The sequence below is a fragment of the Vidua macroura genome, chromosome 15 (assembly GCF_024509145.1).
Source record: "Vidua macroura isolate BioBank_ID:100142 chromosome 15, ASM2450914v1, whole genome shotgun sequence".
In the NCBI taxonomy this organism is placed as follows: Eukaryota; Metazoa; Chordata; class Aves; order Passeriformes; family Viduidae; genus Vidua; species Vidua macroura.
This window is the reverse complement of record NC_071585.1, coordinates 3,933,347-3,959,538: the sequence shown is the minus strand read 5'-3', so window position 1 is coordinate 3,959,538 and position 26,192 is coordinate 3,933,347. Positions and strand designations below refer to the sequence as shown.

The 26,192-nt window shown below is 57.7% G+C and overlaps 1 protein-coding gene across 2 annotated transcripts; it reads left to right on the top strand.

The window, feature by feature from the left end:
- Positions 1–17,892: 17,892 nt before the first annotated feature.
- Positions 17,893–24,547, top strand: CXXC5 (CXXC finger protein 5). Of its 2 annotated transcripts, none has more exons than XM_053991480.1 (2): positions 17,893–18,718; positions 23,498–24,547. In XM_053991480.1, the coding sequence occupies exons 1-2, from the start codon at positions 17,933–17,935 to the stop codon at positions 23,537–23,539; spliced, it is 828 nt and encodes a 275-aa protein (XP_053847455.1). In that variant the 5' UTR covers positions 17,893–17,932; the 3' UTR covers positions 23,540–24,547. The 2 variants fall into 2 exon arrangements, with proteins under 2 accessions (XP_053847455.1, XP_053847454.1); XM_053991479.1 differs by having other exon boundaries at positions 23,495–24,547.
- Positions 24,548–26,192: the final 1,645 nt, after the last annotated feature.

Genomic DNA, 26,192 nt, shown 5'->3' with positions numbered 1-26,192 from the left:
GAGTGTTCCCCTGGGAACTCAGGTGTGCTGGCTGTCCTGGCAAACCCTCACACAGCCAGCTCTATGCTGGAGCCCCAGCCTGCTCTCCCAAAGGTGCTGGCAACCAGAAACTGAACCTACCTGCCTGGAGCAGGGTGGCCCTCAAACTGGCACCAGTTTGTGAGGAAGGGCGTGGGTGGGTGCAGGGGCACTGTCCCCTGCCAGCTGAGCTGCTGCCATGGGAGTGGGGAGAACTATGGTCCCCTTCCCTGGGGTCTGCAGGTCTGGGGAGGTGAGGAGGAGCCCAAGATGTCTCCATCTGTGGGGCAAGGAGGGCATGAGCCCACCCTGAGCTTTGCTGGCCCCCTGGCCTGGGGAGCCACCTGACACCCTGCCCACGCCTGGGCCAGCAGGAGCTGCACCATGCCCTCTGCCCTGGGCAAGGCAAGAGGATGGGACAGGGCTTTATCCTGGCCTCCCGGCCATGCTGTGCCCCAGGGCTTGTTCCTTGTGCCAGCACCTCCTCTGGAAGCACCCTTGGGCTCCTTTCTTCCTGGGGGTGCAGCTCTCCCCCTCCTTGGATGCTCCTCTCCTCCCGATGGGTGGGGGACAGATCCAGACCAGGAGGAGGATGCCTGTGGCTCCATGCCCAGGGTCTGCAGCACCCAACAGGGTCATGCCAGTGCCATGGCCCCACAGGCTTCCCAGAATGTGTTGATCCTGGGAGCTGGTCAGGGTGTGATGATGGCAGAAGGTCTCCTCAGAGCAGAGGGACGCCACTGGGGACACTGGTCTCTCCAAGTGCCATCCCCTGGAGTCAGTGCCTGTAGTGGGGAGTAGCTCCTGGGTCCCTCGGGAGCAGATGCACCACACCCAGCCTTACTGCCCCTGAGCACCCACCATCATTTATTGGGTTGAAATAAGGAGAAACTTGGACATTCAGGGTTGGAGAAAGGCCTGGGGGTGCTGCGGGGTGGAGTGGGAAGGGACAGAGTGCCCCAGGCCAAGATGACATATCCTGGGTGATGCCGGGATGCTGAGAGCATCCCTCTGAGTATTCGCTCGGGAATGCGGCCATCGGTGTGCAGGGGGCTGGGTGCTCCAAAAGACACAAACCCTCTGAGCCCTCAAGGCTGAGACTGCCACAAACTCATCTCAAGGGTGAAAATAGCTGTGAGGAGAGAAGGGTGCCACATCCCTGCCCGGCTTTGCTTCAGCCACATCCTGTCAGGGGCGGGGGGATGCCTCGCTGTGGAGGGACCCTCCGGTGGGCTCGGAGCCGGGGGGGCCGTGCCGTGTCGGAAATCACGTGGCTCTGGGGCTTGGGGCTTTACGGGAAGCGAGGGTTGAGGCGAGGGGCAGCTCCCATCCCCCCGGGATGGCTTGGCCGGGGTTCAGCTCGGGATCGGGCCCCCGAAGCAGCTGCCCCGTGGCGGCGGCCGCTTCCCGGCAGGCGCGGGGTGACGGGGGGGACGTGGAGCCGCCATCGCTCCCCGGAGCAGATGGTCCCTCGGCAGCAAAGCTGCCCCTTCCGCATCGATTACCCGGGCCGGCCGTTTAACGATCGCTTTCCGGGGTTAATTAAACTCTTCTCGCCGAGGGCGGCTGTACCTGCCTGCAGCCCTGATGCACCCCCCCAAAACGGGGGGACGCTGGGGTTTGCTTCCAAGCCAAACCTTAATATCCATCCTGGAGTGCACCGTGGCTGCTTCTCCCCGGGACACCCGGAGCAAGGTCAGCTGCCGGGGCTGGTTGTATCCCACTTTCCAGGCAGCACGGGGTGCTGGAGCAGAGGCTGCCCGGTGTTTTTTTGGGAGCGATCCCCACGACCTCGCTCCGTGGGGTTGGGTCTGCGCTCACCTATGTCTCTATTCACAATGATTGTGGAGGAAGGCGTCGAGAGCTCGGCGGCAGACGGCGGCTCCGGAGCAGCACGGGATGCCGAGCGGGTCGCAGCCCTGGGATTGTCAGGAGTTGCTGCTTTTTGCATATCTAAATGTGCCCTTTCAGCCGGCGCTCTCGGTCGAAACTGCCATCTTTTGCCTCATTGTCAGCCTCGCCGAGGTTACGCATCGTTTGCTGACTCACAGCCTCCTGCTCTAATTACTCGTTCGACTCCCTCCCCGGAGCCACCCGGCCAGTCCCGGCACATCCCTTCCCGCTGCTGCACCGCCGGCCGGAGGGCTGGAGCCGGGGCATCCATGCAGAGCCCCTCCCTGCACCCGTTCGTGCCCGCGGGCATCGCTCCGCGGCTCCGGGTGCAGCTGCAAGCTGCTGCCCATGTCTGATCCAGCATCCCACTGCTCGCACCCCTGGCACGGTTTTGGGCTGCAACCGAGGTCTGCAGCTGGGGCATCCGTGCAAACCCCCCTCCCTGCACCCATCCCTGCCCCTGGGCATCGCTCCGAGCCTCCAAGAGCTTCTCTCCTGGTTGCCTGCTCCAGCTCCCCACGCTCACCCCCATAACGCTGATGGTTTTGGGGTGCACACGGGGGTTGGTGGGGCTGTCAGGGCAGCTGATCCACCATCCAGGCGCCGTGCCGGGGGGGCTCCGGGCTGGCCGTCCCCCCAGGCATCGCCCCGCTGAGGGATGCTCGCTCCCACGCACCCTCCGAGCTTCCCAGGAGCATCCCGGGTGCGCGGCCCCCCCGGGCCCAGCGGAGCCCGGCCCCCCCTGGGCGGCAGCACCGGCTGGGACGAGCTAAAGCCGTAAGCTGAGCCTCTTTGATCCCCGTCCGATATGATCAGCCGCCGGGAGCTCAGAGCCGGGCCCAGCGTGATTTCCAGCGTCGCGGAGATTCGAACAGACGCCGCAATTACCGATGGGATCGGGCTGATCCCGCTCTTGGCCTGCTGCTCCACACTGGCTGGGGTCCTGTCTGTCAGAAACAGGGAAAGCACCAGCTCTGACTTTTTTAATAGTATTATTTTTATTATCATCATCAACATCAAACTATCCCCCCATGCCGGGCTTGCCATCACTGTCACGCCAGTGGGAAGAGCCCGCTCTCCTCTCCAGCATCTCCCTTCTCAGATCCTTACACCTTCCAAGGAGAGGGCACCCAAACTCACCCATCCCAGCAAGCCAGATGGATGCAGGGGCTCATTTTATCTTTAATTAACTTGATTTTTTATCTCCCCCTGTTTTTGATCAGTAATATCGAGGCGGAAACAACATCCCTGCAAATCCATCTTGCTAAGGGAGGTGAAACCAAGCTGGGTAATCCGGTGGTAAGGACAGCGCTCCGACGGGTAATGCAGTCGCACTTGCCTTGGAACAGGAGATATTTTATACATTTATATACCAAGGGAAAAAAGAGCCGTGTATGTGTTTGCACAGGCTTCTGCCTGTCACAGAATGGTCCAACCACGCATCTTATCTCATAAAGCCATATTTTGGCCCATTTTTTTCCCCCCCAAGAAAGTGAATTTTAAGCGTCAGGAGACAGTGATGGTTTCTTTGGAGCTGTTAGGATCTGCCATGTACAATAAATCTGTCTTAGTTTGTGGATTATTGGCCCAATAGACCGTAACAGCTCTGTCAGCCCCTCCTGGCGTGCTGTGTCCGGCAAGCTCAGCCTTTGGTGGGTTTTCCTGGTTTTTTTTTTATTATTTTTCAGCAGGAATTTGCTAAGGATTTTTCTGTGCCATGTGCGTGTACAGCAGCTGATAGGGAATTCACAGGATTCAGTAACGTTCTTAGGTTTTGGGATTTTTTTTTTTTGCTTTTTAAAAATATTTCCCCTCTGGAAAAACCCAAAGGCACAAAGTCCAAATCCCCAAAACAGGACAAAGAAGATGGCAGAGCCTTCCCTGCCAGAGTGCATCCAGCCAGGGGCTGCCTCCCCAAAACTTGTGCTGGTACAGAATGGGGTTTTAGCGAATGGGGTTTTACTGCTTTCCAGTAGGATTTTCCCTGGATGGCCCCGCTCCTGCTGGCCGTTGTTCCCAGTCCACTGTGCTTGATCCAAGCCTGGAAAAACAGGATTTCCTGGGAATGGTGCGGGATGGTGTGCTGGCCCCTCCAGCCTCACCAGGCTGCATAGCACATGCTTCTCGCACGCTCATCCTGGATTTGAGGGGGTCTGAACCCCCCAGAGTGGGGGGATCTGCAGCTGGTCCTGCCCCAGTGGCAGTGCCCTGGTCCTGCTGCTCAGTGCGGTCTCAGCGTGGCCCTGGGTGATGATGTGGGGTGAGATGTGGGGTGCACAGTCATGACGGGGGGAGGAGTGGAGCAGGAACCAGAGTGGGGTGCAAGTGTGGGGCACAGGTTGCAGGTGCAGGCAGGGAGGTGTGGGTGCCAGGCTGGCAGCATGGCCTGGGGGCAGTGGGTTTGCTGTAGGGCTGGGGAGGACACACATCCTTAAGGAGAGCAGGAGGCGTGTGGGATTTGGGATAGGGAGAGAGCAGGCTGAGCGCTCGGCGCCGTCCGGGACGGGGCTGGCGGGTGGCCCCTGGCACGTCGGGGGTGCCAGCCGGGGGTGCCAGCCGGGGATGCCTCTGAGTCCCCCCGGGCGCTGCGCTGGCGGAGCCGCTCTGGTCCCAGCGGCTCCTTAAGCCCATTAAGAGCTCAGGGAGCCTTACACCTCGGGGGGCTGCAGCAGGGACTTGTGCTGCTCCAGCTTAAACCCCTTGAGCTGAAGCGGGGGTGCTGCTGCGGGGACGCGAGGACGCCCGTGGCCATCCTCTGGAGACACCCATCCTGAATCCCCGGCGTGGGTGCTGGCTGCTTCCCCTGGGATAGTGAGGGCTGCAGCCCTGGCACCAGGATTTGGCTTTCTTGCATTGTTAAAATGCATCATCAGGGTGGAAAAGTACATTTTTTGTCTGAAGAATCGTCAGAGGAGGATGTTCCCCCTCCAGGTGCTGTCGTTCAGCATCACGGTGTGCAGGAGAAAAGTACAGGGAGGGCAGGTAGATCCATCTGGGATGGGGATGGGGAAGCCACACTAGTCGAGGGGAACCTGGTCAGGAATTACTTGGGATTTTCTCTACCTTAACCTAGATGTGCCTTATGTCAAAAGTGTCAGGAGCTATGATAGTAGGAAACCCCCTCCTCCCCCCTCAGACAGGTCTTTGTGGAGCTCATGGGATGAAAAGAGCTTCGTCAGAACACTGAGGGAGATGTTGTGGACAGTCCCTAAAATTCCAGGGCTCATTCCAGACACAAGGATAAGTTCCTTTTTGTAGAATCCACCACCACCAAGTCCATATCTGCTGGTGCTCCAGCTTGTTGGGGGATGGATTCTGTGGGTGCTCCCTTGCCCAGCTCATCCCACAGCCCCTGCTCATCCCTCAGCCTTCCTTGGGCTCATCCTCTATGGATCATGCTGCTGAGGGCAAGGTGCAGGACCCTCTGGCATGAGGAAGAGGGAGGAGGATGGGATGGAGGAGGCTGGGGAAGCAGCAAGTTGAAGAGGATGTTCATCATGGAAGTTGAAAGCGGGCAGTGGGAACCCATTATGGTTGGGAGCTCTGTGCTCTGGAACTTCTCTCCCATGCCAGGAGCTTGGCAGTGCTGTGGGAAAATCCATCTGGAGATAGGGATACAGGCATTGGGTTTCAAGAGGGATGAAAACCTGATGGGATCAAACCCTTCCCTGGTGAGGGAAGATGGTTCTCTTGCAGGGGGCTCACCAGTGTGGCAGGAAGGTGCTGGGAGCGGGCTGGGAGTCCTGAACCCACCCTGGGCTTGCTGGAGAAGGGCTGGACCACCATGTGGCAGACACCAGCTACATCCAACTTGCTCCTTGTCATTCCAGCCTGCCACTTGGGAAATGAGGGAAGGCAGAAGCATTGACATCTAGCTCTAGTTTGAGTGTAGCCCCTCAGAGCTTGGGGCCAGGAAGGAGCAGTGAGGCCAGACAGGCTGACACCCTGCAGTCAGTCCCCTCAAAGCATGTCTCCAGTGTGATAATGCCTTTCCAGCTCCCACCAAGCAGTGTTTCCTTCATGCTTCAGCTTCCCCAGGCTTTGTCTTGTGGCCCTTCCCTATCTTCCTCTGTGTTGTGACAGCTTGTAGATGGGTTTTTCCATGGCTGCTCTCCTCAAGGTCATAGAGTGAACCTCTGTTTCTTACTGTGAGTCCTGCAGCTCTTTCAGCTGAGGATCCTCCCATCCTGACTGATGCTGTGGCTGGTGATGGTGATCCTTTCCCCCTTCCCAGTACTCCAGCTCTGCTTTTCAAATGTCCTGGGGCTGGTTCTTTAGGACCTGACAGCTTCTCCCACCTCACTTGTGCTTTTTCAAAATTGCCATAGAATCAGAAAATGCTTTGGGTCAGAAGAGACCATCCCATTCCACCCCCTGCCATAGGCAGGGACCTTCCACTGTCCCAGGCTGCTCCAAGCCCTGTCCAGCCTGTCCTTGGACACTTCCAGGGATGGGGCAGCCACAGCTGCTCTGGGCACCTGTGCCACCTTCACAGGGAATTTCCCCCTAATATCTTATCTACCCCTGCCCTCTGTCAGTTTAACACCCTCGTGCCTTGTTCTGTTACAACAGGCCATGGTGAGAAGTCTCTATCCACTGATCTTCCATACCCCCTCCATGCATGGAAAGGCCACGGTGGGGTCTCATGGCTGTGCAGGACCCCCAGGGAGAATCTGTTGCTCCGTAGCAGTCCCAGTGTTTTCTGCAGCCGGACTGGTATCTGATCAAATACAGAAGCTGGGCCTTGGTACAACACCTGCCTGCTCTGCCACCCCATCGTGGGCCTGGCAGTTCTCTGGGAACAATTTTCCAGGAACAGTTTCCTAATAACTCTTGCCAGCAGGTTGCCCAGCAGTGCTGCTTCTCTATCCTCTATTGCCATGCACAGGGAAGGAAGATGCCTTTCATTTGTTCTGATTCTTGGTTAAGAACCAAAAAGATATCCAAGATATCTCTGAAGGAGAGCTTGGGTCAGTCCATGTGTGCCCTCTGACCTCAGGTGTGTTTGCTCACGTGACAGCACGCTGTGTTGGGTGCAGGTCTCCCCAGCCATGGTCCTGGTTGAAGGCAGACCTTGTGTCTGAGGACATTTGGTCACCACTGATGCCAGTGTTGCGGTGTCCCCATCATCAGCCAGGACACCCTTGGGGCTCCCTGGTCCCCAAGATGTGGTGCAATCCCTGCCTGTGGCTCTGTTCTCCTGGAGGATGAGATGCTGGTTGCTCCCTGGGATCCAGCAGGTGCAGAAGGGAGGAGCATCCTCTTCCTCTTGATCCCAGGATGCTCCAATTTTCCTGTTTGTTTGGGTGCTGCATTAACATGGTTGCCTTTACTGCCCTGCCCTTGAGTGTGCGGATGGCCTGGGAGATCTGGGTCTGGTGCTATGACCATCCCACATAGAAAAGCTCAAGGAATGGAAAAAGACAGTGAGGGGTGCAGGAGACCTGAGGACGAGTGAAACCAGTGCCTGAGGTGAACCAAAATGGTGGAGCACCTGCCAAGCATCCCAGTCCTGGAGGTGTTGGCAGCAAGTGTGCCCATCCTCTGGCACCCAATGTCCTGGACAGCACCCTCACCTCTGCCAGGGCTCCTCTTGCTCAGCACCTTCCAGCCTGCTCGCCTGCGCTGCCTGGAGCTGTCCTGGGCTCGCTGGTTCCATCCCCAGTGCCTCCAGCAGGGTCTGGCTTGCAGCAGGGGTCAGTCACCTGCGATGTCTCGGGGAGCAGGAAGCTCTCGGGGTGCACAGCAGCGAGCTCAGCTTGTGTCTGAGCTAGAGAGCAACAGGGTTTGCTCTGTCTTATTCTGGATCTAAAAGGAAAAAAAAAAAAAGGATTGCTCTTTCCCAGTTCCTGCATTTCCTGAGAGCAGCCTAGCTCCTAGCTTATCTTCAGACAGCCTCAGGGGTATTCCCTTGGAGTTTGGGAGTTTAATCAGGCATTGCTGGGGCATGTGAACTCTGCAGCGAGTCGCCGTTCCCAGGGAGGGGAGCGCCTCTCGCAGATATTTGGGTTGGCGTGCCTGGGCTGGGGGCTGGGCTGGCTGGGAACGCGCTGCTGCTTTTCCTGGGGATGCGACTGGGAATGGCTGGGGGTGACGACCTGCCTGCCTGGGAGGATTGCGGGCAGGATGCCGTGGGCAGGGTGGGTTCCCCTGGACATCCCCGTGGTGGGGCTGCCTGGGCTTCGCTGTGCTCCTCTGGACCTTTCATCCCCTCCAGCCCTGCCTCTGCCACCTGCCTCTTTTCTTTTCAAATCCATGGATTTTCTTTGTAGCATCCTAGGCGAGAGCTTCTGATTATGACCTGGTGGCCTTCTTCTGGCCCCTCTGGCCATAACCTGGCCCTGCTGCTCATTTTATTTTGGGTGATTTTGAACTGGGAAGAGAATCAGAATTCCAGTGGAAATGCTCAACACCGGGCTCTGCTTCACCGGTGGAATCGAGGGCTTTGTTGCTGGCTCTTTTGCAGGCAGTATTTCTTTTTTTGGGGGCTGGATATATTTCTGGCAAGTAAAATGACGGATGCTCTGTTTCGTTTCCAGTGGCAGCGTTTCAGATTCCTTGCTCCAGGGCAGGAGCCGAGCGAACTCCGATTCCAGAGCAGCTCTGGTACCTTGGCAGCTTAAAGGCCACGGGGTTTGCTTGAATGACAAGCGGTGCTGAGCGTGGGGAAAGCTCAGGAGAGGCAGTTCTGTGCTCATGCCTTCCATCTCTTGTAGGAGCAAGATCCCATGGAGCAGGGAGGGATCTTTATCCTCTCTTCCTGCTCTGCAGGCAAACTGGGAGGTGGTGGAAAGACATGGAGAAGGATGGCAAGCCCTGCCTTGAGGGGATACTCCCTGCATCGCTGCTGGGGAGATGGGGAGAAGCAAAGTCTTGAGGCATTTCTGTGTCTTCTCTCTAGAAACATCTTCTTGGATGCTCTTACCCCAGCTCTGCCTCCCCTTGAACCTGTCTCAGCAGGATAGAATCACAGAATCATGGAATGGTTTGGGTTGGAAGGGACCTTAAAGCTCATCTCATTCTGAACTCCTGCAATGGGCAGGGGCACCTTCCACTATCCTGGGTTTCTCCAGACCCCATCCAACCTGGCCTTGGACATTTCCAAGGATGGGGCAGCCACATCTTCTCTGGGTGACCTGTTCCAGTGTCTCACTAGTGCCTCTGTAGGTGCAGATCTCAGAGGCTGGCTGAGCTGCACCCTGCCATGTTGGTGAGCTCCAAGCTACCAGGAAGGGCAGGACCTGCCAGCAGGGCTGGGATGTTGTTGGGTTGCTGCAGTGCTGAGGGTGAGGTGTGAGGGATAGGAGTCCACAGCCCAGGGGGTCAGGGCAGGTTGGGGATCTGTCTTCCTGAAGCTACCCAGCTTTTTTTGGCTTGTCTGCATGGACCTGAGACACGTGTGGGTCTGCAGACAGGGTTTGCTCATCCCTCAGAAAACTCCCCTGCACTTGGTTTTGGTGACAGAGAGAAACCCTGACTGCTGCCTGCCTCCCAAAACCTGTACCCCAAAACCTCTCAAGCCTCTCTGGCCCACTGGGCTTACTGGAAGCAACTCCCCTGGGCACTACTGGGGATGGGATAGTGCCAGCCCCATTGCTGTGGTGAGTTTTGGCTGTGCTCAGCAAGGCTGTGGGGCTGGGAAGAGACCAACTCGACTCCCTGAGGGCTGTGGGGTGCCTCACTGCCCCCTCCCAAAGCTGAGCTGGTCTTCCCCCCACCAAGCCCTGGCCAAGCAGCCTTCCTCCCCTTTCTCTTCTTCCTCCTGTTTCCCTCCTGCCAGCGAGGCCAAGCAAAACGCGGTGCTGACCAAAAATAACAACCGCCGGCAGATCCAGACAATGGATAAACCCCCGGTGAGGGCGAGGGCGACCCGAATCCTCCCAGAGGAAGACGGGATTATTCGCCGTCCTCTTAGACATCTGTCAATAGCTGCCGTCTGCGGACCCGCTTTCCGACAAGGCCGGCGGCTTTCCGATGGGGCCGTCGCCTTCCTGCTGGGAAAAGTGGTTCTTCCAAAGCGGTTGTCCTCAGGAGCAGGGATCGTGGGTATTTGGGATCTCATTGCTGAGCACCATAAGGCTCCCACCACCCATTAGAGGCCAAATTCAAATGCACTGAGCTGGCCCTGGCGCTCTCAGGTGGTGACAGTGACACAGGTGCTGGCGTGGGTGCACCGGCCCATCCCAGTGCCAGCTCTCCTGGGATCCAGAGCAGCCTCTCGGTTTGCGCTCTGCCACCATGGAGCTGCCTGGTGGGATGTGGAGGGATGAGGTGTTGAGAGAGCTGGGAGCACAAGGGGACATCTCTGGGCTGGAGCTGTTCTTGAAGGTGGCACTGATGGATTTGGAGGTGGCACTTGTGGTGGCACTAATGGGTTTATGCACAATTGGGGGTGACACTTGGAGATGGCATGAATTGATTTGGCCACCATCAAAGGTGGCACTTGGAGGTGGCACATGTACATTGGAACACCGTTGAAGGTGGCACTGTTGGCTTTGAGGCTCTTTGCCATCCAGCATTCCCATGTGACTGTGCCTACAGCTTTTCCCCTGGTTTTTAATTAACTTCCCTTCACTCTGCCCATGCCAAGGGTCTCTTGGTGACCTGGTTGTCGGTCAGACCCCAAGTAATTGATGCCGTAATTTCCCCATCTGTTAACAGAGTGATTCACACATCTTAGCTCAGCCTAGGCAGGCATGTGTGGGTCTCCTCGGGGCAAAGCCACCTTCAGCCCCCTGGCTCTTTGGAGGTCCTGCTGGGATGCCCGTTGTTGTTGGCATCTGCCACTGGGCAGCGCCTGCCCCTGCCCACCTGTCCCCCATGCCCTGGGGTCATTCTGCCTGGTCCCCTGAACCTCACAGCCCTGAATCACCTTGGGGACCTCACTCGGTGGACAGAACACGGGGAACTAGTTGGGCCAGAGAGTCCCTCCAGGAAGGTCTGCAGGGGATTAGCAGAGGACAGGGGGTGTTCTGCTGGGCTGGGATTGATGGTGCATCTCCAGGGCGATGCCAAGCCGGGGGGAGTGGGCGAGCGGCAGAGCCGTGCCACGGCGCGTGAATGTCAGATGCTGCTTGGCTGCGAGCTGGGCTCGTGCGAGAGCAGATCTGTTCAATCCCATTTGGAGAGGGGGGAGAGGCGGGGGGGGCTCTTCCCCAGGCTCAATCTGGTAGGTTTTAGTTACAGTCGTTTTAGGATTTGGGCAGCGAATTGGTGCAGCTTTGGCACAGGGGGGGATGGATGAGCACCGAGGCTGCCAAGCCTCCCTCATCCCCCGGAATTGGGGAGGGGGGAGCCACGCAGGTGGGTGCAGCCCCCGGGCTGAGCAGTGTGGCCATCACCCGGCTCTCTGGGCAGCAGCTGGGCGAGTGGAGGAGGGGAGGAGGTGCCTGGCGTTGTCCGCAGGGCACCCGCAGCCCTGCAATGCTCGGGTGGACGCTTCAAATCGCGTTATCTCCATAACCGCCCGGCTCTGGCCGCTCCGAGTGGCAGCGGAGATAAGTGGATTTCTAGGGAGCGCCTGGTCGTCTGACATTTAAGACTCCTTAATCCGTAACCACCACCCTGCGGAGGCAGGACACAGCCACATTTCCCAGCTGGGGCAGCCCCGGGCGCAGGTCGGTCCCTGCAGTGGTGGCTCCAGCTGTGCCAGGGCCACAGGGTGAGGTTCAAGGACGTGCATGGAGGCAGTGGTATCCCTGGGCACTTCCTTGTCCTCTCCACGATGATAAGCTCCTTGGCAGTCCAGGGCACATTGGTGATAGGCTCTGGGGTGTTGCCTGAGTCAGGCATCTGGGTGTGGCTGTGCCAGCAGATTGGGAAGCCTGCAGCAGCCCTGGGGCTACATGGAAAAACCCAGCACCAGTGGGAAAAAATATGCCCTTGCTGGATCCCTGGTGGAGGGAGCCCACCTGGGGAGGTGGCATCACCTCCTGCCTGCTCAGCAGGATGTGGCATGGCCTCACCATGATGTCCCTGAGGATGTGCCTGGCAGGACACATCCCAGCCCACCCTGTGTATATGTCCACAGTTGCTCCTGGGTCACATCTCTGGGGCTGAGTGGCTGCCTGTGAGAAGGAGACGGGTGAAAGCCACTCTGTGCACCATGATGATTCGCCATCTGCTTCCAGGGCAAACTCCAGATGCTGGATTTAATCTTCCATAGCCTTTTAATTCAGGAGTTGACTTCTTAACATACCTCAGTGCCACCTCAGCAGCAGAGACAAGCAGAGTGGCTGCCACGACTGGCCCTTCGAAGGATGTTCTGGAGCACAAGAGATGAGCTATGTCTGTGTGAGTTGCCCATGTGGCAATCTGTCATACCTTGACCTGTCATACCTCTGGGTCTTTAACCCACCCAGGGTGAGTCTGAGCATTCAAAGCACTGCCCCAGGCCTGAGTGTCCTCTCTTGATGTCTGGAGAAAAGGTGGTGGGTGATGGTAACTTCCATGGTAGGTCCAGGAGTGGATCTTCTGGCTGGACCAGTTTTTGGAAGGATGAATGCAGAGAGCAGAGCTTGGGGGCTGTTGCGTTGACAGAGATGATGGCTTGCGAATAACAGGCTTGTCTTTGCCTCAGGCACCTGGTTATCAGGCACCATGGATGGGTGTCCTGGAGGGGTAATCAGCCTTGGGAGATCATGGATTGAATTCTCTCTTGCTTCACCTGCTGCTGGACATCTGGCTGGTGAGGCTGTGATAAGACATCGCCGCCTGTTTCAGCTGACCTGTGTCACCTGGTTGGAGGGAACAGCAGGTTCGACTGTGCTGCAGAAATGGGCACCTGGTAGCTGAATCAGCTCTTGTGGTGCTGGGGTCGGAGCTGCTGTGAACCTTGTTCTGGTGGGGCTTGTTCTCCTGAGCCTTTGTCCTGGGCTGCTGCTGGACCTTCTGGCTTGTGGCAGTGCTACAGGGCCGTGGTGCTGTTCTACCCACCGGGTGTCTCATCCCAGGATGTGTTTCAGACACCAGGATGCCTCCAGGGTGTCTTGTCTCCCCGTGCATCGCTTCCACCACCTATGCTCCCGTGCTCCTGGCCATCTCAAGGTCCTGTCCACTTTTGGCCAGGGCAGCTGAGGAACACGGGGACCACCTCCAGCCCCTCTTTGGAGCTGCAAGGAAAAGGTGCCTCTGGTTGCAGCCTGCCTTGACTGACATCTTTCCTGGGATGCCTTCAAGAGGGGCACATGCTGGTGATGGGTCAGTCCATGGCACCGCTGAGTCCGTCCATCCGTCTGTCTGTCCATCCATCAGCAGGGAATGATGGTGGTGGGGAGGAGGTGGGGGCCATGCTGGGCGGGCGGCCACGCGGCGAGGGGGAGGAAGTGGGGACAAAAACGCGGCAGAGGGGACAATTGCAGCCTTTCTCCAGGCTGAAAAGACGCCGGGGTCCCTTCCGTCCTCGTCCTCCGTCTGCTGCAGGCGGACAAAGCCACCGCCCCCAGTGCCCACCCAGCGCCCAGGGATTAGAAAAAAGGCGAATTTTGATTTTCTCCTTTTGTTTCCAGAGCCCGGGAGCAGCTCGGCTTCAGCTTTGCTGCTTTCTTCTCCCTTTACGCCGTGTCTGTGCACGGCTGACCAACCGGCGGCTTTTCTGGGAGGAGGGTGATTTATTTAAAATTAAAGGAAAGCAGAAGTTCTTTCTTGAAGACGAGACTTTTTAGGTCGGCGGGAGCCAATGGCTTTCCAGCCATGCAACGAAAACACAGGGGAGCCAGCTGGAATTTGCAGCTTGTCATTTTTTAGGAAAAGCAAAGCTCCTCTCCTGCTCCCCTCTGACAGTGAACGGTGCCTGCAACTGGGGGGACTCTCAGCCAGTCTCCCTGGCTGGCAGGGGTTTTTCCGGACCACCAGCGATGATCCTTTTGCAACCTTTATTTATTTTGGCATTGTCAGGACTATTGCAGAGCAGTCCCCTGTGTGCTGGGGTGCAGGGAGCCCTGGGGCAGAGTGAAGGAGGTGAGGGGTGGTGTGGTGCTGAGAACTGAGGGAAGACCCTTGTAGAGGAGTATCCCATTTTTTCCCTGCCAGGGTTATGGGAGAGAACAGCTGCCTTGGCCCAGCTGACCATCCCAGGCTGGTGGGAGGCCGGTCTTTGGAGTGACCCATGGAAATCATAGATTCACAGGGTGGTTTGGGTTTGAAGTGTCCTTAAAGATCATCTCATTCTACCCCCTGCTGTGGGCAGGGACATGTTCCACTAGACCAGGTTACTCCAAACCCTGGAGTAACTGGGTAACCCTCCAGTCTGGCCTGTAACAGTTCCAGGGATGGGGCAGCCACAGCTTCTCAGGACAACATGTTCCATGCATGCTGTCCCTCACCCTGGGAACCCCTGAGCTTTGGACCCTGGACATGGCAGGGGGTTGGTTGCAGGGGAGGAACGGTGTCCTGCAAAGGCTTGGGAACCCCTGGTTGTGGGCTGGGGCCTCCCGACCTTGGTGGTGTCCCCTTGAACCCTGGCGTCCCTCCAGGCTGTTAAGCTGCCCCGTGCAAAGACCCGGGCGAGGGAGCCCATCACGTGCCCCTTAATGCCGCGGCCGGGACTAAGCACCTTCTGACAGGGACCCAGATGACGCTGCCCGGCGCCTTCCCCAAGGGATGGGGGCCGGAAAAGGGGCAGAAACGGGACGGGGGGGGGGGGGGGGGCTCACCGTCTTTACTCGGGTCAATCATAAAGAAGGGATTAAGATCATTAATTCCTCCCCCCGCTGCAATTAACGACGGGGCCGGGCAGCGGCTGGTGAGGAGCAGCGATATCTGCTGTGCTGGGTGGTCCCGCGGTTTAATGTGAACTAGCCACGTACCCCCCAGCACCGCGGTCTGGGGTGCCTGGCGAGGACAGAGCGGGGACAGAGCCGCCCCAGCTGGCACGGCCGCGGTGTCCGGCTCCTGCTGGCGCGGTGGCCCCGGGGGCTGGAGGGCAGCGCCGGGTGGTTGCAGATGGTGGGAGCTGGCGGAGGCAAAGCGGCGGCCGGGACAATGGCGGGATTGTGCGGTGGCGCCGCTGGCACAGCTCGGCACGGCTCGGCGCCGCACCCCGTGCCAACAGCGGGCACTGCCTTGCGCCGCTGGGGCTGAGTGCGGCCACGGCGCCGTGCCCGGTGTCTCTGTGGGTGCGGGGAGCCGCACGGGCTGGGCTGGGGTGGCCCTGTCCCGCAGCCGCGGGTGCCCAGGGGGCTGTGCCAGGCTGTGCAGCCATCACCCCGGTGGGAGGGGGCGGCGAGCGGGGGCTCAGAGCTGCTGGTACCCGCTCCGTGTGGCATGGTGGGACCAGCCAGGGAGGCTGGACGGTGTGTCTGGCTGCAGAAGAAGATGGGAACTGGTGGAAATGGTCACGACGCCGTGGCTTCAGCTGGTGTCCCCTCCCCTCTGGCACCGGGAGCCCGCTGTGGGGCCGTGGGAAGACCCATGCGGGCAGGACCCAGCTCTTTAACGGAGCATCTCCAGCAGTCGTGGCTGGGGAACCACCCGTAGCTCCCCGGCAGCCCCGCGGCACGGTGGTTCCGATGCCCCGGGGCGAGCGGGCAGGGTGGCAAATCCCGGGCCGATGTGGCCGGGCGCTTGGCTCCCTGCACGGCGCGGGGCGAGCGGAAGAGGCGCAGGGCCGCAGGAAAGGCGGCCGCGGGCAGGCGTGAGATAACACCACCGGGCGCTTTATCTCACATCCTCCCGTCCGGTGCTTTTCCTGCCGCGCTCCCCGCTCCGGCCCCAGCGCCCGTTGCTGTCGGCACTAAGGGGTGACCCGTCCTAAGGTCTCCAGGGACAGGTCCCCCACCTCCCTGGCAGAGGGGACGAGTGGTTCAGCTGCATGGCAGCAGCTCGCCCATCTTCCCAGCACCCCGTCATCCCTTTGGGGTGCACCCCACCTCACGGCTGCCCAGCATCCCCCTGCCTGGGGGATGGAGCGGGATGCTGGGGAAGGGCAGCCCGTCCTGCTGCCGCAGCCCTCCCTCCCCACGTGGCCTGGCGAGCTCCCGGCTGGAGCCCAAGCCCTGCATCGATCCGTGCTGCATCTTAAATCCCGCAGCAGCTGAAGCAAGCGGTTTTCAGCGCCAGGGCGGGGGGGTTTCTCCGTGGGCGAGCCGGCTCTGGCACCGGAGTGAGACACCGGGGCTGCTTCCGCAGCCGGGACCACGGTAGTTGGCACAAGGACCTTGCCCCCATCAGCGTTTTAACGGCGATGCCCAAGCTCTGTCCGTGGGAAAGGGTCCTCCTGGGCTGTTGTGGGGTTGCACTGGAGAAGGGGATCTGAGGGGTGATGGATGAGCAGGAGTGGGGTGTGGGGGTGCAGGGATGCCCCTCGCTCTGCTGCATCACCTCTAAACTGGAGTGAGGGTCTCAGCAGAGCTCTCCACATGTGGCCACATCCCAGTCTGGGCCCCGGAGAGGAAGGTGCTGGGATAGCCAGGATGGAGGGATCGGGTGGGCGAGGGGCCTCCTCCCAGTGCCACCCTCCCCCAGCTGCCGCCGGGGTGGGGACGTGGGTTCCTGCTCCATTAAGCCCTGCAGCTTTTCTCCTCTAAAGCCTGATTACTTGGCGGTGCTTGTGTGCGTGCGTGCTCGGGAGGGAGGAGGAGGAGGAATTTCACAACAACAAGTGTTTGCAGCCACACTGGACCCAGCTGCCCCGGAGTCGCCCCAGGGACAGCAGCATAGCATCCGCTCCAGGAAGGCTCTTGCTGTCACTGCTGGGCCCATGGCGCTGCTGGAGCAGCTGGGCATGTGTGCTGGGCATGCTGGGGCATGGCAGGAGGTCAGCAGTGGGGCTTGGAGGTGGATGCTGTGGATCCCTATGGGGTTGAAGGTGGGCACTGCAGCTCCTGATGAGGCTTGGAAGTGTGTGCTGCAGCTCCCTGTTTGGTTTGGGGATGGACACTGCAGCCCTTGGTGGGGTTAGGAGGTGGATACCATGGCTGTCCACAGGATTTGGAAGTGGACATTGCAGCTCTTACAGGAATTTGGAGGTGAACACCATGGCTGCCCATGGGATTTGGAAATGGATGTGTGAAGTGACTGAGAATTGGATGGTGCAGCTCCCTATGGGATTTGGGGTGAACACTGCAGCTGTTGGTGGGGTTTGGAGGATGATGCTGTGGATCCCTGAGGCACTTAAAGGTGGACACTGCTGGTCTCCATGTGGCTTCCTTCCCCTGCCCAGTGCTGGCTGAGGGACAATGGTCCAGGAGGAGAAAGAGGAGGAGGAGAAGGGGTGCAGCTTAGCCTGAGCTGGGTGAGCAGCATCCCTGGGACTGTGGGAGCTGGGGTGTTGCCTCCATAGCACTTGGCCTGGGGGACAAGGGTGGCTGCAGGGTGGGAACCAGGCACCCCTTGCATGAGCTCCAGCTCCTGGCCTGGGAGCCTCCCGCTGGCGCCTGCAGTCCCATCCGGTGTGGGGCCGCACGCCGCTGGAGCGGAGCGGGAGATGAGCCCCGTGACCTCCCTGGGGCTGCTGTCCCTGGGGGAGGAGAGCCGGGCACAGAGAGTCTTTAAGCATCAGAGTGCCATTGCTACCAGGCCAGGACTTCCCCTGTGACCCCCCACTTCTGTCTGGACGACGACCCTTTTAGAGAGCAGCGGAACGGATCTCCACCGAGGTCCGTTCCCTGGAGTTCCTTTGTTTGCGGCGCTGAGATTTTCATGGCAGGGGGAGGAAGAGCCGCTTTGAAAAGCCTGTTGGCTCTTGCCAGCGCTAACTCTCTTTTCTTTTCTCCTTCCAGAGCCGCGTGGTGTGTCCCAGAGCCGCAGAGTATGTCTGTGCACTGAGAGCACCCTGAGTCCTCCGCAGCCAGCGCGGGAGGAGACGCCCCGTTGATGTGCGGTCCCGTCTGAGCGTCCCCGGTGGCTGGCGGGCCAGTGCTACCACAAGAGCTTTGGGGGTCTTTTGCTTTGGCATTAGGGTGGGTTTTGGGGTTTTTTGTTGGGGTTTTTTTTTTTTTTTTGTTTTTTTTTTTTGGCTTTTTTTTTTTTTTTTTTTTTTTTTTAATTTTGGGGTTGGTTTGGTTGTTGTGCTCCGGGCACCATGTCAAATTCGGGCTCCCATCAAGACACTGGGAACAAGCCAGAGACGGAAAAAAATAACCAAGATGACTCTCAACCCCCTGTCATCTCCGAGAGGAGGAACAAAAGTGGAATAATAAGTGAACCTTTGAACAAAAGTCTTAAGAAGTCCCGTCCACTCTCCCACTATTCCACCTTTGGTAGCAGCAGCTCGGTAAGCGAACATTCAGAGAAAGGCAACCCCTTAGCTAATGGCAACGATGCGACTGTGGATAAAAGTCATTCTACCTCAAAGCACAAAAACATCTCTAGTATGCTGAGCAAATTAGACCGGATGTCGGAGCTCTCCTCAGAAGGACAGACCGCCCTCCAACAGTTTGCTCAGTCGACAGAAATGCTCAAAAGAGTGGTACAGGAGCATCTTCCTCTAACAAGCGAGCACGGGACTGGTATCTCTGACATGGAGGCAGTCTCAGCTGCAGAGACAATGAACGGCCCCTCTGATTTTCCTTACCTGGGGGCTTTTCCCATCAACCCAGGCCTTTTCATTATGACCCCTGCCGGCGTGTTTCTGGCAGAGAGCGCGCTCCATATGGCTGGCTTGGCAGAGTATCCCATGCAGAATGAGTTGGCATCTGCCATCAATTCGGGGAAAAAGAAACGGAAAAGATGCGGCATGTGCCCGCCCTGCCGAAGACGGATAAACTGCGAGCAGTGCAGCAGTTGTAGGAATCGCAAAACTGGCCACCAGATTTGCAAATTCCGAAAATGTGAAGAACTCAAAAAGAAGCCTTCTGCAGCACTGGAGGTAACCGGCCCCTCTCAGGCACCCTAACCCCTCCTCGGGCTGCGCTCCTGGGTTTGGATCTTGCCCTAGATAATAAAACACCTGGTACTTCTTACTTTTTTTTATTTTTCCCTTTTCCATTAACAGCTCTCACCCTGAGATGTGTGCTCTGCCCAGTGCCCCCAGTCCCACCCCGTGCTATGTACTGGGGTTGATTGATGTGGGGAGGAGGGCTGGGGTCTCTCCCTGGGCACGCTGGGCTTTGCTCTCCCCTTTGCAAGCACAGGCAGCAGCGGGGCTCTGCTGGGGTTTTGGTGACAGCATCCCCTGTCCTCAGTGGGTGGCAGCTCCCTGAGCTGGGGAGCAACAGCCAACCCCAGAGGAGGGGGATGACTTTTTGGGGCAGACCTTGGGGTAATTGGTGATGATGAAACCTGTGGCCACAGTGCAGCCAAAGCCCAACCCCTCAGCTCACTCCACTCTGAGCAGGAGCACAATGATCCCTGGTTTTGGGAGCAAACTGCTGCAGTGTGCACTGGGCAGCGTCCCTGGTGGAGTGGCTGTGCCAGGTCTTCCTGGGCCAGCATCCCTGTGGGATGGTCAGGATGAGTCCATAAGGCAGCAGCTGGATTTCCTGTGGCAGCAGTGCTGCAGTCCCCACTGGCAGCGCTCCTGTTTTAGCACCCAGCAGAGCCAGGAACATCCCTGCTCCTGCTGGGGATGCCCAGGTGCCCTGGTGTGAGCCAGGTGCTCGGGCTGTCACGGCCCACCATGGCCTGTTTGTGGATGTCCTTGGCTTTGGGTTGGGATGCCACCTTGCCAAATCCACTGGGGAGGAGTGACATTCACGTGGGGACTACAGGGAAAGTTTGGTAACGTGGGTTGTGGGGGCCTGAAACTCATTAGGGGCCGTGGGCAAATGCTGGTGGCATGGTGTGGCTGGGGGCTGGGTGCCAGCAGGGCAGGAGTGCCCCATGCACAAGCTGCTCTGGCAGAGCCTCCCTCTTCCTGCACACCCAGGTGTTGTGTTGAAACCAGGTTTGATTTTTCCCTGAGCTGACCCCACTGTCAGCCATGCTGGTGTGCTTCCTCCTCCGGGTGAGCACATCCCCATGGAGAGACAGATAGGCTAAAAAGTCACCTGGGCATCAGCTGGATGGTGCATCCTGGCACAAGGGCTTTGCCCATCCTCGGTGGCCCCAATGCAACCAAGGCCCGCTGCTTCCTTAGCCACGTTCTACGTTTTTCAATTAGCATCAGCTCTGAATGAATACTGAAGGGGAAAAAAATCTATTTGGGCGGTGGGGATGAGGAGAGGGGGACTGTGTCTTTCAAAAACCGCTGTATTGCTAAATTATATTCTTGTTCTAATTTGCTGAGTCAGTGATCTGGAAAAAGGGAGAAAGGGAAAAAAAAAAGTTCATTTCTTCCAAAGAGTCCTAAAGCGGGTCAATAGACTCAGAGCTCTCAGCAGCCGGAGGAGTCACTCCCTTCTCCCAGCGCTGGGTCTGGGGCTGATAAATAGCACCAGGAACCCATGGAACAGTCACCCCTGTGATGGGCTTCTCTATCCCATGACTGGCTGGGAAATGGAGGCCACTGAAATAGGGCTCTGCATCTGATAGAGCTGGGCCCCACCAGAGATGAGCCCCATCCCCCTGGGCATGACCAGGTGTGTTGAGGCTCAAGAGAGATGCCACCGTGCTGGTGGGATGGACGCCTGGGCAGGTGTGGGTCACTCCAGGGCATCACCATCCCCTTTTCAGGACAGACCATCCTCTCTCAGAACATCCACTTGCACCATGTGTTGACCTTGGTAGGGTTGTACAAGATTGTGGCTGGGACAGGGACACCATGACCCCGGCCGATGTCCCAGGTCACCTGGGTCAAAGCTGGGTTGTTGAATCTAACCTGTCAACCAGCCTTGTTCATACATTGGGCCAACTGTAGGGCAGCCACCAGCACCTGTGCTGTGCTGGAGACCTGTGTGGAGGGGGCCAGGATGCAGAGTTCCATGGACTGCTGGTCCTGGCGGGCTGCCATCACACCGCTGTACTGGACACTGGGACAGAAGGGGCCATTCAGTGTCCCTTCATATGAGGCTGAATCATTCACAAGGCTTTGTGAAGCCTTGTCCCTGTCTGTGGGGGGCAGTGCCATTGCCCCCCCAGAGGAAGGACAGTGACTCTGTCCTGCCACCCCCGTGAGTCCACAGGAATGTCCTAGGAGAGCCCAGACAGGGGCCGCAGCTACCATTAAACATTGATCTAAAATCAAGCAGTAAAAAAAAAATAGAATTAAACCTTTATGGTGGTGTAAAAAAAAACGGGCTAAATCCCTCAGCTGCCGTTAAGGTTTATCTGCACATCTACAGAGCTCGAAGAACCGGTCACCGCTGGTGTCCTGCTGTGGTGGGGCTGCCTGGGGCTCTGAGACCGGTGAGGTCGGCTGTTGGGAGCAGGCAGCAGCACGTCCCTGCACTGACCAGGCTCCTCTGGGCTCTGCCAGCCCCAGCAACCCTGGCTGATGCTGTGGGGGCTGCTGGCCAGCCCTGCACAGGTCACCCTGGGCTTGTCTGCAGAGCTGTAGGTCACATGAAGGCCATGAATAGTTGGGATTTGACTCATCAGAGCTGTTCTCCATCCAGAGAAGCTGTGCTGAAGAGCTTTGGTGCTGCAGATAGAGCCAGTGAGGGCCACTGTCACCCTCATGTCAGCCTCACAGAGAGACTCTGGCCATGGAGGACAAGGGGTGAGCATTTTAAACTGAACAGATTTAGGTTGGACATAAGGTAGAAATGTTTATGATGAGGGTGTTGAAGCCCTGGCACAGGTTGCCCAGAGAAGCTGTGGCTGCCCCATCCTTGGAAGTGTCCAAGGCCAGGTTGGATGGGGCCTGGAGCAACCTGGTCTGGTGGAAGGTGTCCCTGCCCATGGCAGGGGATGGAATGAGAGGATCTTTAAAGTTTCCTCTAAACCATTCTGTAGGTCTGTGATTGTGGGGATGAGGGGGATCTCTCCTGGGCATCCACATTAGAGCTGGCTGTCCATCTTCCTTTAATAATAAAGGAGCAGAGGTATTTATGAGACATCTCCTTCCAGACCCATGAGGAGCCCCCTCTCCCCTCTTTCCTCTGCTCTGGGATGATGGATCTGGGTAGGTGGCCCTTGCTGGAGAGTCCATCCTGCTCTGCCCTGCCTGTTCTGCATTCAGTGCCTAGAGTGGGATCCATTGTGGTCAGTGTGGAGTGCCACAGCCCCGTGCATCACTGGGCACAGGCACTTGTGCCTTCCCAGATGTCTGATTATGTGTTGTAGACACCTTGGGGAAGGGGTGATGCCTGCAGCTTGTGACTGCCCCAGCTCAATTTGCTCTCTAACATGGGCAGGGAGCAGGAGCAGGTGGGATGTGTCAGCAGCCTGGTGGGCACCACCAGCTCCTGCCCATTCTGGCCCTTTGTGCCCCTGCCCTTGCCCAAGCCCTGTGTTTGGGTTGTGCCCGTGGAAGGGGACACCCTCCTGCAGGGATGGGGTGATGCTGCTCAGCTGTTTCATCGAGGCTTGGTTGGTGTCTTGGTCCAAGAGAAGGACCCAGTGAGATCTGGCTGACTCCTGCATGGAATTAGGGACCAAAATGTGCCTGCTTTGACCTTTAGGATGCTACACGAGGTGTCCCAGCCCTGCCCACGGGCTCAGTATTGTGCCCCTGCTTGCCTCATGGCAGCCAGTCTGCTGGCTCGTGCCTGTCACTGCAGCCTGTGGCCTCTTTCCCATTGGTGTCCCTTGCTTGTTTGGAGATGTGGGACCTGAGGGGTCCTTTCAGGTGATTGTGTGGTGATCCTGTGGTGATTGTGTGTCTGGCTGGCACAGCTCAGCCTTGCTTGGGGGCTGTTGGCACTGTGAGACATTGCGGTCCTTGCATACTCCACCCATGTTCTCATGAACATTGTGCAGGCTTTCCACCTCATCCAGATGGAAAATGTCCCTGGTTCTCCTTCCAGAGGACAACAGTGCTACCAGGGCACGGCCCCACACCATCTTTCCTGGAGGTGGCTTCTAAGAGATCTTGTCTGTTGTTGGGCCCTTTGTTGGCCGTGGGGCTGAGCCTGGTGGGACTCATCCCTCTTCCCTGTGAGGTGCTGAGATACCTGGTGGTGCCTGGGGCTGCTCTGTTGGAGTCAAGGTTGTTGAGCATGTCCCATGTCCTGAGCAGCTCCTGCTCCGGTGTCCCCAGGCCCATTCAGCTCCTGCTCCCTACCCCAGTTTCCATCCCAATGCGCTCCTAGGTCCATCTAGTGCCCGGGCTCCTGTCCTCGGGGTGTCTGTCTGTCCGTCCATGGCAGGGACTGTGGGGGCTGGCAGGGAGGGCACTGTGCCAGGTTGTGCCAGGTTGTGCCAGGCCACGCCGAGTGCCCACGGCCCGGCCACTGTGCTCACAGCTGGCCAGAGGGAAGCCGGGGGCTGTGCCACTGTGCCAGCTGCCCCACGGGACATGGGGACACGGGGATGTGGGAGCAATGGCCAAGCTGCTGTGCTGGTGCATGGCCAGGGAGGGCTCTAGCAGCAGGGGGACCCCGATCTCCCTCCTGCTGGCATCGTGGGCTGAAATCTTGGGATGTAGATTGGTACCAAAGGGTGCTGAGCCTGGGCTGGATCCGTCCCAAGGCTGGGGACCGGGGTGCCGGGGTGGGGGTGAGGGGTGGGTGCTCAGCCCTGGTGCTGCACACCTGTGCTGGACCCGACCTAACGCCTTGTCCCTTCTTCTTCTGTCCCCCTCCCTGTCTCTCTTCCTTTCCAGAAGGTGATGCTTCCTACAGGAGCCGCGTTCAGATGGTTCCAGTAGGAACGGGAATCCCAAAGCTCTGTCATCCAAGTGCAATGTCACTGCTTGCTTGTGTTGTCTCAGGCAAGGGATTTTTGGCTGAAATGAATGGATGCACCTGTGTCTCTTTAGAACCAAAAATATTTTCTCGCAAATCTCATTCCTGTTTTTATAATTTTTTTTCTTTTTTTTTTCCTTTTTTTTTTTTTTTTGCGTTCGTTTTAACATCTTCAAGTCCTAGTCAGACATTTAACTGCTTTTCAAATAAAAAACAAAAAAATAATTAAAAGAAAAAAACAATGGATCTGTAAAGTACCAAGACTTAATAGACAGAGTATGGACAATCAGTTTCTTTCTGTGTTTTGGTGTTGATGTTGTTTATGTGTGAAAGATGCAGTACTTGTGTAGGGAATGTAAATTTACAGTAACCTTTTAAAATCTAGTTACTAATAAGCACTACTGTAATTTAGCACAGTTGTTTAATTGCACCCTCATTTATACTTTTTATTTGATTCTTTCCCATCATACAATAGAGTGGATAGTTTCTAGAATGCCTCAACTTCATGTTTATAAATGAGAATATGTTTAAACCGATGTAGTATCCCTTCTCCTCGCCATTCACCTCTGGAAGTTTAACCCACAAGAGGGTCAGTATAAAAGGTGGAAGAAAACAATTGCTACACAACTGGCGGAATTCAAAAAAAGGAAAAAAAAGAGTAAAAAAAAGGCAAAAAAAAAGTCGTTGTTAGTTTATTAATATAGAACAAGAAACGCTGCGTACAGAAAATCCTCCTAATTGCAACGGTTTACTCCTAGAAGTAATTTTTGTAAACTTACAGAAGTTAAAATCAAAATAAAACAAATATTGCAGGACCTGTGCTGAAGCAGTTACGCAAAGTGATATTTCTCTTCTGTTCACCCCCCGTCTCTCCAGCTCTCTCTCCATCATTAAATTGAAATGCTGTTTGTAATGTTTTAGCGATCCAGGCTGTTTTTGTGAATAAAATGAATGCATGTTTTGTGTCATGATTTCCAGCTTGGTTATTTCTCTCCCACCCCTCTGTCCAGCCCTCCAGGCCCCCCAGCAGCTGTGGTGGCCCACGTGCCATGGTCCTGCTGGCTGTGGGGACCTCGCCAGTGACGATGCCGGAGCGTGGTGGAACGGTGTGATGAGCTGAGCTGGAGTCGCCCTGGCTGCTAAATCCCTGTAGTTAATCCTGGCAGTGCCTGGGCTAAGCCAGCCTTGGCTCCTCCTGGGGATATTTCCTTGACCTGCCTGGAGTTTTACCCAGCAGTGCCAGCACCATTTGTTTTGTCTTCATGTGCCATGAAGAACCGCCGTGAGGCTCGTGTTGTTGGGACAAGTCTAAAATGAGCTCCCAAAGGTGAGTGGGCTCTGGGGTGGCTTTCCAGCCTGGCCTGATGTTGGTACTGAATCAGCAGGAGCTGCCTGGGGTGGAGGGGATGTTGGATGGGCTCAGCCATGGACAAGCCATGGGGTTGCTCCCAGTGCTTGGGTGCTGTGTTGGCAATCATGCCAGGCAGGTGGGCTGGGAACCTCCTACAAGTCCCTGGAGGTTCTCCAGGGCCATCCCAGCCTGGCAAGAGGAAGATCGGGCTGGAGCCGGCAGTGCTGGCTCTGCCCTGCCGGGAGGAGGTAGTGAGAGCCTTTGTCCCCAGCTCCAGCCAGCGTTTGGGCCAGCATCTGCTGGCCAGATGTGCACCCGGAGGAGGGGGGTGATGGCGGTGCGTGGGCTCGGTCCCTGCCCGGCAGCGACCTGCTGGGAAGGAGCAGAAAGTCCTTGGGGAAAGCTGCCCCAAATGCCCTCTCCAGCAGCATTCCCCCCAGCTGCTCCTGCGGCTCCGGGTGGTTTGGGCACCCCGGTCACAGCAGTGCCTGAACCCAGGGCTGTGTGTGGGAACGACTGCAGCACACGGTGACAGTGCTGGAGCTGGGCCCGTGTGGCGAGTGACACAGCTCAAGGCCTGCAGGGACAGACAGACAGACCCTGGTCGTGCCCCAGCAGGGCTGTGGTGCATGGCTCTGCTCCGAGCAGGGTGGCACTGGCCAGGGGCTGCTGGGAGCTCGCACAGCCGAAAGCAGTTAGCAGGAATGTGGTGGGGGTGTTCTGGGAAAAAGGAGTCTGGCTGGCTTCTTTAAGACTGTGGCTAAGGGCTGGGCCTGTGTGAAAGCACAGTCCTGGCACCTGGAGGGAGCCAGCCCCTACCCCGTGCTGGGAGAGTGTCCTGGGGAGCAGCACACAGCCCCCTCCCCAGCCCTGATCCCCTGGGGAGCTGCGAGGAGGGTGCTGCTTCATCCCACCCACAGCTGGGGCTAGGGACTGCTGGGAATGTCACCCTGGTCTGGCTGTGTCACCCGCAACAGGGCTGTGCTTGGGGAAATGCCATCATGGCACAGCAAACCCCGCTGTGCTGTGCTAGCAGGGCACTGGCAGGGACCATGGGCGTTAGCAGGGGAGATGGGCACTGGCAGGGGAGGAGAGAGAGAGCAGGGATATGGAGCTGCCAGGGAGGACACGGCCATTAGCAGGGGACAAAGGGAGAAAAGAATCGGATGTGGGATTGAAACCCTGCCTGCGGGTGGGATGGGCTGGTGGGGAGGTGGGATGTGGGGTGCTGGGTGCCCTCCACCCCACTTCCAGCACAGCCCCGT

Bases quoted from the DNA above. Each gene is read 5' to 3' on its own strand.
- CXXC5 (XM_053991479.1), top strand. From the start codon at position 17,933: ATGTCAAATTCGGGCTCCCATCAAGACACTGGGAACAAGCCAGAGACG. The intron at 18,719-23,494 runs GTAACCGGCCCC...CTTCCTTTCCAG, and splicing joins AGCCTTCTGCAGCACTGGAG to AAGGTGATGCTTCCTACAGG.